This window comes from Hemiscyllium ocellatum, chromosome 23 (genome assembly GCF_020745735.1).
Source record: "Hemiscyllium ocellatum isolate sHemOce1 chromosome 23, sHemOce1.pat.X.cur, whole genome shotgun sequence".
NCBI lineage: Eukaryota > Metazoa > Chordata > Chondrichthyes > Orectolobiformes > Hemiscylliidae > Hemiscyllium > Hemiscyllium ocellatum.
The window spans coordinates 49,353,508-49,365,687 of record NC_083423.1 but is presented as its reverse complement, the minus strand read 5'-3'; the positions used below and the strand labels follow the sequence as shown (position 1 = coordinate 49,365,687).

The window sequence follows — 12,180 nt, the reverse complement described above, 5'->3', positions numbered from 1 at the left end:
CCATATCATGCAACATGGTTTTGCAACCTTTGATCTGAAATAAGTCAGACTTTATTGCTTTACTTTGTCTGCACAATACCTTCATGACCTCAGCAGCAACTGTCTTTCCCCATTTAAACGTTATAGCAAAAATGATTGATGCAGTAGTGAAATTACAAACTAGCTTGCTGCACAAGTAACTGCTCTTGAGCTAGAAATGCGCTGCACATTTTTTCAAGAATTTCTGCTAACATTTAGTTATGTTGCTCGTTTACCTGAACTTACATCATCTTGAAACTGCAACTAGAACAAATTTCAGCTGCATAATATCCACAGGGCATTAAACCATTAAACTACTGAGGAAAATACAATAGTGAGTGGTTATAAGATAAAGAAAAAAAAGTAATAATTTATATTGTTGCAGCCAAAGCAAATCTTAAAAAGGCATGCATGCATGCAGAAAAGTAACAATTCTTTAGCAACATAAAGATTGCCAGAAAAAAAGCAGGTCTGGTCGTATCTGTGGAGAGAAAACAACGTTAATGTTTCAGGTCCACTGATTTTGCTTCAGAACTAATGGAAGCTAGGAAAAGGTTGGTATTTATGTAGAATATGGGGTGGGGGAAGGGAAACGGAATAAGTGATTGATGTAGACAGACATTAAAGAGAGAGAAAAACAGTTAGACATAGAAAGGAATGGGATCGAAAAGTGTGGCGCTGGAAAAGCGCAGGTCAGGCAGCATCCGAGGAGAAGAGTCGACATTTCGGTTTAAGTCCGTCATCAGGAATGTGGGGGCGGGGGAAAGTTGCTGGGAAAGCGAAAGGTATGTGCAGGTGGGGAGTGATAGCGACAGGTTGAGGGGAAGTGGAGCAGATAGGTGGGAAGGAAGATGGACAGGTAGGACAGTGCTGAGTTGGAGGGTTGGATCTGGGATGAGGTGGGGGGAGAGGAGATAATGAAACTGGTGAAATCAACATTGATGCCATGTGGTTGAAGGGTCTCAAGGCAGATGATGAGGCGACTTTCCTCGAGTCGTTGGCTGGCTTGGATTTTATGGTGGAGGCAGCCGTGGATAAGAGGAGTGAGTAAAGGTCAGCTTGAGAGAACTAATAGCTGCTAATGGGGGGTGATTAGCAGTTGACAATGGGTTGTGCATAGGAGCAGCCCAAATGATGACAAGGCCTCATGTGTGGAGTTTGGGGTAGGTTCATAAGAAAACATGCTCAAGCCTTAAAACTGTTGAACACAATATTCAACCCAGAAGGTTTCAGACTTCCCAAGTGGAAAATGAGACGCTGTTATTCCAGATTGTGTTGAGCTTCACTGAGATAGGGGTGTTGGCGAGGAAACATGGTGATGTGTTGAAATAGCAGGCAACTGGAAGCTCAGGGTCATTTTTGCAGACAGAATGTAGATGTAGATCCAACTACAGGAGACCATATTGTAAGCAGCGAATACAGTAGGCTAGATTGCTTCATCTGGAAGGTGTCTGGAATCTTGGATACTGAGAAGGAAAGAGGTAAACGGACATGTGTTAGACCTTGTGTAGGTGCAGGGGAAGGTGCTGTTCGGCTTGGGGATTATTGTAAGTGAAGGAGCAGTGGACCAGAACATCCTAGAGGGAATTGCCCATGCAGAAGGCTGACAATAAGGGGACAGGACTATGTGTCTGTTGGTGGCATTCCATTGAAGGTGATGGAAATGGCAGCTTATGATTCTAGGGATGTGGATGCTGGTGGGATAGTCGGTAAGGACAAGGGGAACTGTATTGCTGTTTTGGTAGGCAAAAGAGGGAGTGAGGGCTGAAGTGCTTGTGATGGCTGCAGGGCCCTCAGCCAGGTCTGATCCAACTCCTGCACAGCACCTCACTGGCCAATATCTCTGTTGTAGTGCTCCAGCGAAGCTCTACACAAGCTGGAAGAACAGCATCTCATTTTCCGCTTGTGAACTCTGTAACCTTCTGGGCTCAATAACGAGTTCAACAATTTTACAGTTTGAGCATCTTCTCCCATGTCATAACCCAATCTCCACACACCAGGCCTTGTGATCAAATGGGCTGCTACCACAAACAACCCATTGTCAGTGACTATCAGTTTCCTTTATCAGCTATTCATTCGCCAAGGCTGACCTTTACCCACTCATTTCACTGTCCAACTGTTTTTCCCTTTCTTTGGGTTCTATCTCCACTTATCGTTTATTCCTTCCCCCCTTCCCAAACCCATATTCTGCATAAATACCAAACATTTTCCCAGCTTCTATCAGGTCTGAGGAAGAGTCATTGGAGCTGAAACATTAAATCGGTTTTCCCTCCATAGATGCTGCTAGGCCTGCTGAGCTTTTCCCAGCATTTCTGTTTTTGTTTCTAATTTTCTGCATCCTCAGTTTTTTCCGTTGTTTGTTTAGTATTGAAAAATTCTTTAATCTGGGACATTGGATTAAATTACAAAATATACATTTTTGAATTTCAATGAAAATAAGCTTCCAATGGCACACATCCATTCCTTATTATTCTAAACACATATTTATAAATTAGTGATGAATTAATTACATATTAGAGCCATGTCATAGTTTGTTGAACACTGAAGGGAGAGAACAGGAGAGATTGCTTTCAAAGTTGACTGATGCTACTGCAATGAAAGACTACACTGATTAACATTTTAACCATCCTATAGCTTGTGCCCTGCTCTCAATAGTTTACTTGACTTTAGATTCTGTAATTACCTATGTTGTTAGTTATGGGACGATGTGTCAGTCACAACAAACTATAAATATGCATAGAATTTACTGGAAAAAGGTTGAAACTAATAAGGTTTCGCAGTAGAAAAATAAGCAATATTCCATGTAAAGATTTCACCAGAATTATAAGCACATATTTCAAGCTACTCAGTAATAATTTGACTCAGTTATTTTGCTCATCCAAATTTTCATTTATTGTGTCATTTTTAAATTAAAAATATATTTTCAAATCATATCACAATTGTCTCTGACTTCAAAAGGAACAAGATTCAGAAATGTTATGAGATATTAAAGCTGTTTTTTCAATGATTGCTATAAATTATTCTACTGTTTCAATTTATAACATATACTCAAAAGGTATAGCCTTCTGATCACTACATTTTATCACTAGAACTCATTTTAATTAGAAATTAAATAACTTTAAATTTTTGTATAACACTTACAAAGAGTGAAAGATCTGTATCAATGGGAATGCATTTGTTGATTTGTGACTGTATGATCATCTAACTATCACCATGTCCTTGGACTGGGTGGTTAAGTGAATCTAAGTTTTCAGCAGTGTTATGTTAATGAATCAGGATAATATACACAAACAGCAGCTATCTCAAAATTATGTTCTTCTTTTCCTAACCCTCCATCACATGAAGACTTGATTGATTTTGTCCTTTCAGGAGATTATAATAATCATTTAAGATTTTAACAATGCCTGAATGCAAAATCTATAATTCAATTAAAATTTAAACCATTTTCAGAGGTTAGGATCTTATATGGTTTTGGAAATATGCCATTTAATTCATAATTGGTTGAATAATTTGTTTGTTGAAGGGGGAGGAGAATGGTCAGGGAAAATTTCAAAATCAAAAGTACCTTTTCACGGGTTCTGTTTGAACAAGGGCAGCTTCTATCATAGCCTTCATCCAGGATTCCATTTCCTTGGCTGTTTCAGTATAGAAATAATAGGTCCGCATATTTGGATGAGAAGCCTGACCAGAAATTATAGTGATTACTAAGTTAAATGGTTCCTGTTAAAAAAAGAAGAGCAAATCAATATATAGTTAAGACAAATCACCATTACTTGAAACAAATGCAAGTAGAAATCATCAATTTCCAACTCTATTGAACATATTGCAGCACAATTACTATAATTATTACATTGAGTCAAGCTACACAACAGAAATAATAATCCTATACTATGTTAAAATAATTTTCAATAGGTTAGATTTCAAAGAAATTGTCCCAAATTCTTCACACTTTCCTGTCAGTTTGTATACCTTATTCTACTGCATGCTTATTGCATATTATACTTCTTTAGTTTCTATCTTTGCCTGATTTATGTGCATTTTTTTTCCATCACATTTTCCACTTTTCTCTATTACTCAAAGCCTTTTAATGCTTTTCACACCAATTGCTTGAACATACTCAGGTTTTTTTGCCTTACTTTAGATGGCCGCGTTCTGGATTGCTTACCATAGGATGCCTCTTTTGTCAAAGTTATTCTAGTATACAAATTTAAAATAAAATTAAACAGTGTCTTGTCAAAATGGCTTGAAAAAAATCACACTGAACACGAAACGTTAATTCATGTTCTCCTCTCCACAGATGCTGCCAGACTTGCTCAGTTTCTCCAGTAAATTTTATTTTATTTCAGATTTCCAACATCCATGGTATTTTGCTTTTATTTAATAGAATTTATTTAGTTGAAACAGGTTAATACACCAGAAATAAGTTCTTTCTTTTTTAATATGAGAAGTTGCTTATTTAACTTAGAAACATTTTTTTCTACTTTTTGAGTACAACCTGCATTAAGATGAAACTTGCTTTGCCTTCCTGGACACAGTTCTAGGTACAATGACAATGAATAAATATCCCTGGAGGGCGTATGAAATTCATCCATCAAATGACTCAATGCTCATGTTCTTTAATTGTCGAATTGTACTTGATGGTTTACCAGCCTTAAGATTCGGAAAATACTCAGCAAGTTTTCACCATTAGCAATTCTAACTACATCTTGGGCAATGTAAGAATTCTATGGTGAAAGGGAAGATATTCATCTCAGGAATATTCAGATCAGGAGATCTGAGAAATCAAGTGGTCACCACAATTCCTTTGCCTTCATCAGAAAAAGATAATTTCTAAATTCTGACAGGTTGGCTAAATCTCCATTATTTTCCAAGTATTTATATCCAAATGTTTAATTTCTTTTGTGGCTTACCAATTCTCCAGAATAACTCGAGTTGAATATTTAATCTGAAGAATAATGATCTGCTGGCATGATGCTTTTCTGCCTATCACAGAAGAGTGTACAGTATGTAGCCCCTGCAAATCCTAGTTTGAATCCTTTCACTAAAATGGCTAGTTGTTGCAACATGCCTGTTCCCCTCAAAGCCCAAGTGTTCATTTACAATCAGAGAAGGCAATTGACTGTATATGTAGGGCGGCATGGTGGCTCAGTGGTTAGCACTGCTGCCTCACAGCAGCAGGGTCTCAGGTTAGATTCCAGCCTTGGGTGACTGTCTGTGTGGAGTTTGCACATTCCCCCCGTGTCTGTGTGGGTTTCCTCCCACAAGTCCAAAGATGTGCAGGTCAGGTGAATTGGCCATAAAAATTGACCACCGTGTTAGGTGCATTAGCCAGAGGGAAATGGGACTGGGTGGGTTACTCTTCAGAGGGTCGGTGTGGACTTTTGGGCCGAAGAGCCTGTTTCCGCACTGTAGGGAATCTTTAAGAAAAAATAAAACTCTAATTTGGTGTGAACAAAAATATAGTTGGGACAGAGCAGAATTATAATATTGACTACTAATTGGGCTTTTCTATTGTTCGCTTAATTGTTTCTTCAACAATAGATATTGGATTATGATGGTTTTGTTCATAGAGTCATAGAGATGTACAGCATGGAAACAGACCCTTTGGTCCAGCCCATCCATGCCGACCAGGTATCCCAACCCAATTTCGTTCCACCTCCCACATGTGCCAATGAACATACTTTGCACACCAACAATTCAAGCCAGGTGCAAAACCTACGTACCTGTAATCTAAATGTTGACTCTTGTTGCACAGTGGTTGTGCCCCAACCTTTGAGGCAGGAGTCATGGGATCAAGCTCCATCTAATTCAGAAGTGTGCAGTAACAGCTCTGAGCAATTTAATTAGAAAATTTCTAAATGCTGCTCATACTTACTGGGCTATTTTAAATGAATTCCCAACAGCTGTGAGACATCCAAAGTTCATCAGTTGCTCAAAAGTACAAGGCAGATTGAAAATAAAGATATATACATATTAATACATAGCACAATGATATTGATCATCACAGTAATGATTTTGGTGACATCAGTTGGTTCATAGTTAAACTGAATTATCAAAGGATAGAATTTAACAATTTATCTTAATAACAAAGTTGCAGTGTTATTACTTTTCCCATGTACAGACACACAAAGATTTGAATCTGGGGCTATGTTAAAATATAAAAAATTAACAAGATGAGATTTTAAAATTCATTTTCAGTATTTGTCTATTTCATGACACATTAACAATAGAACAAGATAAAATACATCTTTTCTGTTTACTATATAACATATAGTATTTAAAATGCAATATTTAAAAAATGTTATTGAAAAGGATATGTTTAAAAAGCATTGCTCACTCTTGAAAAATCAGTTGGGTATTTGCTACTGAAATAAACTCTAATGCTTTCGTTATGTAGGTCACCCCAACTTTAAGCTCAAGAAAACAAAATACAGAAAGACCATGTTATGTTATACACTGACCTTGAATGCATATTTGCGGTTTATATGATCCTCTGGGCTAACTGGAGCTATCTTAAAACTAGGCAGAAGAATGCTTCCCAGAATGCCTTCTTCCTTTTCATCTGCCAGGAAAGAAGCAAAATCAAATCTCTTTTATTCCTCATGTCGTAAACCAGCTTGCATTTATAAAGCAAGTACTATTTAGAAATAAATCCCAAAGTGCTTCACAGAGGTGCTACTGGACAAATTTCAGCGGGAGGCAGCACAGTGGCTCAGTGGTTAGTATTACTGCCTCACAGCGGTGGGACCCAGGTTCGATTCCAGCCTTGGGTAACTGTCTGCGTGGAGTTTGCACATTCTCCCAGTGTCTGCATGGGTTTCCTCTGGGCGCTCTGGCTTCCTCCCACAGTCCAAAGATGTGTGGGTCAGGTGAATTGGTCATGCTAAATTGCCCATAGTGATAGGTGCATTAGTAGGGAGTAGGTGAATGGGTCTGGGTGGGTTACTCTTCAAAGGGTTGGTGTGGACTCGTTGGGCTGAAGGGCCTGTTTCTGCAATCTAATCTAATCTAAAATGGATGCCAAACAATTGGAGAGGTCATATGGTGCAAACCAAAGTTTTATTTAAAAGGTAGGCTGTAAAAATAATCTTTAAAGGAGGTGAGCATGATGAAGCAGCAGGTTCAACTATGTTCAGGTTTTCACTCCTTGGAATACAAAGGAGTGAAAATTATAATTCAGTTGCAGGCTGTTGTGATCAAACCTTACCTACAACATTCAGTTCAGAGTACCCAAAACACAGGAACAATACACTGGTTTCAGAATGAAATTCAACACTCCTTGAAAGCAAAACCAGGCTTCAAAGGTTAAATGGTGTGGACAACAGTGTTAACTTGATCTGCATTCCCTTGAGATCAGAAGATTAAGGAATGGTGTAACTGAAGGCTCTACAATAATTAAAAAGGAAACAATTTCTTATGCTGGAGTAATATGGACAAAGCAGAACAATAAGAAAATCAGAACTTAGCCATTTACACATGGAACAAGAGGCACTTTACTCACAAAACAGATAGTGAAAGTAAGGTGTGCTCACCCTCTCAAAATGATGGTTTAATGAAATCTTGAAGAAAATATCAAGGGGCAAGGTAGGCGAGAGAGCTGAAATACTGAATAGTGAAACAGACCTGAAGGTTGAATGTATTAACTTTCTACAATGCCAAAGAATCAGAGGTGATCTCATTGAAACTTACAAAAAACATCAAGAGATAGATAGAGTAAATGCAGATTAAGATGTTCCCCCGGTTGGGGAATTGATAATTTCAATTTAAAATTAAGGGGGACGCTACTTAGGTTTGAGAAATGAAGAGAAATTATTTTACTCAGAACCTTGTGAACCTTTGGAAGTCTCGACTACATAAGGCATCGGAAGCACAACATTTGACTTTATTTAAGGTAGAGATTAATACATTTCTAATTACCAACGGTCCACAAGGTTATGGAGATGCAGTCAGTGAAAAACATTAAAGTGTTTCATCAGCCATGATTGTGTTGAAGGACAGGGCAAGCTAAATAGGCTGAAAGGTCTACTCCTGTTTCTATGTTCCGTTTCTGTTCTTATGCTGATATAACCAAATGTTATACTACCACATCTAAATCTATTTTCACAACTGGTCACTACAGTTTTTTTCAAAATTTGCTGCACTTTTCTTTTATTCATTCACGGGGTGTGGGCATCATTGGCTTAGCCAGCATTTATTATCCATCTCTAATTGTCCAGAGGCAGTTAAGAATCAATCTCATTATTGTGGTTGTGGAGTCACATGTCGGCCTGACTAGGTCAGGACAGATTTCCCTCACTGAAGAACATTAGTGACCTAGATTGGTGTTTATAACAATTGACAGTGGTTATAAGGTCACCATTAGGCTGACTTTTTAATGCAAATTTTTAAAATTGTAATTCAAATTTTACCATCTACCATGGTGAGATTTGGACTCATGTTCTCAGGACATTAACCTGGGATTCTGGATTACTAGTCCAATGACACTACCATTAAACCATCACCTTCCAATATTGTTTTATTAATTTCATTTTGTTCTACAGTTTACTTCTTACAGTTAAAACTTGAACTTAAAAATATAATTTTACAATTTATTATTAAAATCCTATTTGCCAAAAATGATTTTTGTCAAACATGAGATGCCAGATTTCAACATAATAAATAAAAGCTATGTGAAAATGATATACATTCATTGTTTCAACTAAACAATTAACACAATTGTTAAAATAAATTCTCAACGCATAGCTCCTTTAACTATTTTGTCTGATCAAAGCTCTAGTCAAAAAGGAGCTGCAGGTTGTCTCAAATACCAACAAAGAAACTGATAATAACTAGCATTTGTGATTCACACTCAATGGTTTAAGCTATAAAAAGTGATTGATGCAAATTAGCAGGCAAAAAAGTTTTCAAAGAAGCACCTTGGATTTTTTTTCTCACAAAATACATCTACAAAGAAGGTGTGTTTTGCAAACGAGTGAAACATTCAGAGGGCAAATGCTCTCAGGATGTGTTCAATTACAAAACACATTAAGTGCTGACACTTGACTGATAGACAGCTGTCCAAATAGACATCTGTTCATATCACTTGCTTCAATGTGGCAGTTTAAGAGACAAATACAATTTCTCGACCAACGCTAATGTGCAAAACCAGTCACACAAATCTAGTACACAGAAAATAAAAGAGGTCATTCAATCCATCATATCTGCATCAGCGAAAAATGAACTATCCAGACTACATTCACTCCTCAGTTTTTGGTGCACATTCTTGAAGATACGTTAAAATGTATACCTAATGTTTTATATAGTTCTAACATAATGTTTCTACATTTATAATCCATTTTTCAACTAATAAAGAAAAACACTATGTTTCCACTGATGGGCTAACCTACCTGCCCAATTACCTTCAGGGATCTTATTGAATACATGGAGAGATGAAGCCCAGGAGAAATTTAAAAGATGAGAATGGTTTGCAACATTCAAAAAGAATATCTTTAATAAAAACAAAACACTGCAGATTCTAAATCTGAAATAAACAGAAAATGCTGGAGTAACTCAGGAGGTCTGAGTCAATCTTTAGTCTGTAGTTAGGAGGTCTGTAGTGAGAGAAACAGAGGTAACATTTCAAATCTGATGAGTCTTTTTCAGAAATCTTTATCTTTAACATATCTGACATGACTTTTATTGCCATTCAGATGTGTATGGGACAAATTCCTGATTGATGGGTTTAAACTGAAATGAATACATAATAGGAGTTCTTTGAGCAACAAGGTCATCACAAAATCCAAATCTGAATCTAGACAAAAGTGAGGACTCCAGATTCTGGAAGCCAGAGTCTAGAGTAGAGTGGTGGTGAAAAAGCACAGCAGTTCAGGCAGCAACCGAGGAGCAGGAAAATCGATGTTTCGGGCAAAAGCCCTTCATCAGGAATGGAGGCAGAGAGCCTCCAGGGTGGAGAGATAAATGGGGGGTGGGGGGGCTGGGGAGAAGGTAGCAAAGAGTACAATAGGTGAATGGGGGTGGGGATGGAAGTGATAGATCAGAGAGGAGGGTAGAGCGGATAGGTGGGAAGGGAGATTGGCAGGTAGGACAGGTCATGAGGTTGATGCTGAGCTGGAAGTTTGGGACTGGGGTAAGATGGGGGGAGGGGAAATGAAAAAACTGGTGAAGTCCACATTGATCCCCTTGAAGGGTTCGGAAGATGAAGCATTCTTCCTCCAGGCGTTGGGTGGTGAGGGAGTGGCGGTGGAAGAGGCCCAGGACCTGCATGTCCTTGGCAGAGTGGGAGGGGGAGTTAAAATATTGGGCCATGGAGCGGTGGGGTTGATTGGTGCGGGTGTCCCGGAGATGTTCTGACAGGCAGCGTCCAATCTCTCCAATGTAGAGGAGACTGCATCGGGAGCAATGGATACAATAAATGACATTGGTGGATGCGCAGGTGAAACTTTGATGGATGTGGAAGGCTCCTTTGGGCCTTGGATGGAGGTATGGACGCAGGTTTTGCAAATCCTGTGGTGCCAGGAGAAGGTTCCAGGATGGGAGGGTGGGTTGTTGGGAGGCATGGACCTGACCAGGTAGTCACGGAGGGAACTGTCTTAGCGGAAAGCGGAAAGGGATGGGGAGGGAAATATATCTCTGGTAGTGGGTTTCGTTTGGAGGCAACGGAAATGTCGGTGGATGATGCCGTTTATGCGAAGGCTGGTAGGATGGAAGATGAGCACCGGGGGGTTCGGTCCTTGTTACGGTCAGAGGGGTGGCGTTTGAGGGCAGAGGTGCGGGATGTGGATGAGATGCTTTGGAGGGCATCTTTAACCACGTGGGAAGGGAAATTGTGGTTTCTAAAGGAAGAGGTCATCTGGTGTGTTCTGTGGTGGAACTGGTCCTCCTGGGAGCAGATACAATGGAGGCAGAGAAATTGGGAATACAGGGTGGCATTTTTGCAGGAGGTAGGGTGGGAAGAGGTGTAATCCAGGTAGCTACGGGAGTCGGTGGGTTTGTAAAAAATGTCAGTGTCAAGTCGGTCATCATTAATGGAGATGGAGAGATCCAGGAAGGGGATGGAGGTGTCAGAGTTGGTCCAGGTGAATTTAAGGTCAGGGTGGAATGTGTTGGTGAAGATGATGAACTGCTCGACCTCCTTGCGGGAGCACAAGGTGGCGCCGATGCAGTCATCAATGTAGCGGAGGAAGAGGTGGGGAATGGAGCCAGTGTAACTACGGAAGATGGACTGTTCGACATAGCTGACAAAGAGACAGAAATAGCTGGGGCTCATATGGGTGCCCATGGCTACCCCTTTGATCTGGAGGAACTGGGAGGATTCGAAGGAGAAATCATTAAGGGTGAGGACCAGTTCAGCCAAACGAATGAGTGTCAGTGGAAGGGATGTTGGGAGAGGAAGAAATAGAGGGTTTGGAGGCCTGGTTATGGCGGATGGAAGTATAGAGGGATTGGATGTCCATTGTGAAGATGAAGCATTGGGGGCCAGGGAAACTGAAGTCTTGGAGTAAATGGAGAGCGTGGGTGGTGTCCCGAACGTATCCAAATCGGAATCTCCCTAGATCCCAGAATTCTTGTATTGTCTCTTACTAATTAATAGGTACAGAAAATCTTTGGTAACCTACTCAGAGGATTGGGAAATCTGATTTTGAGAAAAGAGAATGAAATACCGACATATTGGTACATCAACAATGGCAATAACTTTGGAAGAAGAAAGTATATATGTATATAATATATATAGACAAGGGAGTTAACAGTTAGGCAGTAAAGTTTAGACATTATATTTTCGAATGGTGGGTCAAATAGCCTACTTCTGCTGCTATTTCCTATGCTTTGATCACTTGTTTTGAAAGACTGATGTCCATTTTAAGAGAACAGCTGTCTTTTGGGTCACATTAGTGCCAAACGTCACATGATCTGAACTGTAAGACAGCTCCTACATTAGCATTTTGGAAGACCTATAAAGAACTAATATGCTAATTCTATCACTATTCCAGAGTTGCAACGATATTATACAGCTCCAAAGTTTACCCTGCTCAATAAACATTTAAATTCTGCTGGTGCACTAGTTGGTACTTGTTGGTTTTGCTGCATGATCAAAGATGGCCTTTTCTTGTATGCATAGAATCAACTGCTGTGTGTTCTATCATGTTTGTGTGTGTGTTGCTGGAA

The 12,180-nt window shown here is 39.4% G+C and overlaps 1 protein-coding gene across 4 annotated transcripts in view; it reads right to left on the bottom strand.

Moving 5' to 3' along the window:
- The window catches only part of plekha5 (pleckstrin homology domain containing, family A member 5), a 341,912-nt gene that overhangs the window by 79,877 nt on the left and 249,855 nt on the right, over positions 1-12,180 (bottom strand). For all 4 annotated transcript variants that reach the window (XM_060842972.1, XM_060842969.1, XM_060842970.1 and 1 more), the window contains 2 exons: positions 6,480-6,580; positions 3,584-3,699 (listed from right to left, as the gene is read on the bottom strand). In XM_060842972.1, the coding sequence (XP_060698955.1) occupies positions 3,584-3,699; positions 6,480-6,580 (217 nt within the window). The remainder of the gene's footprint in view (positions 1-3,583; positions 3,700-6,479; positions 6,581-12,180) is intronic.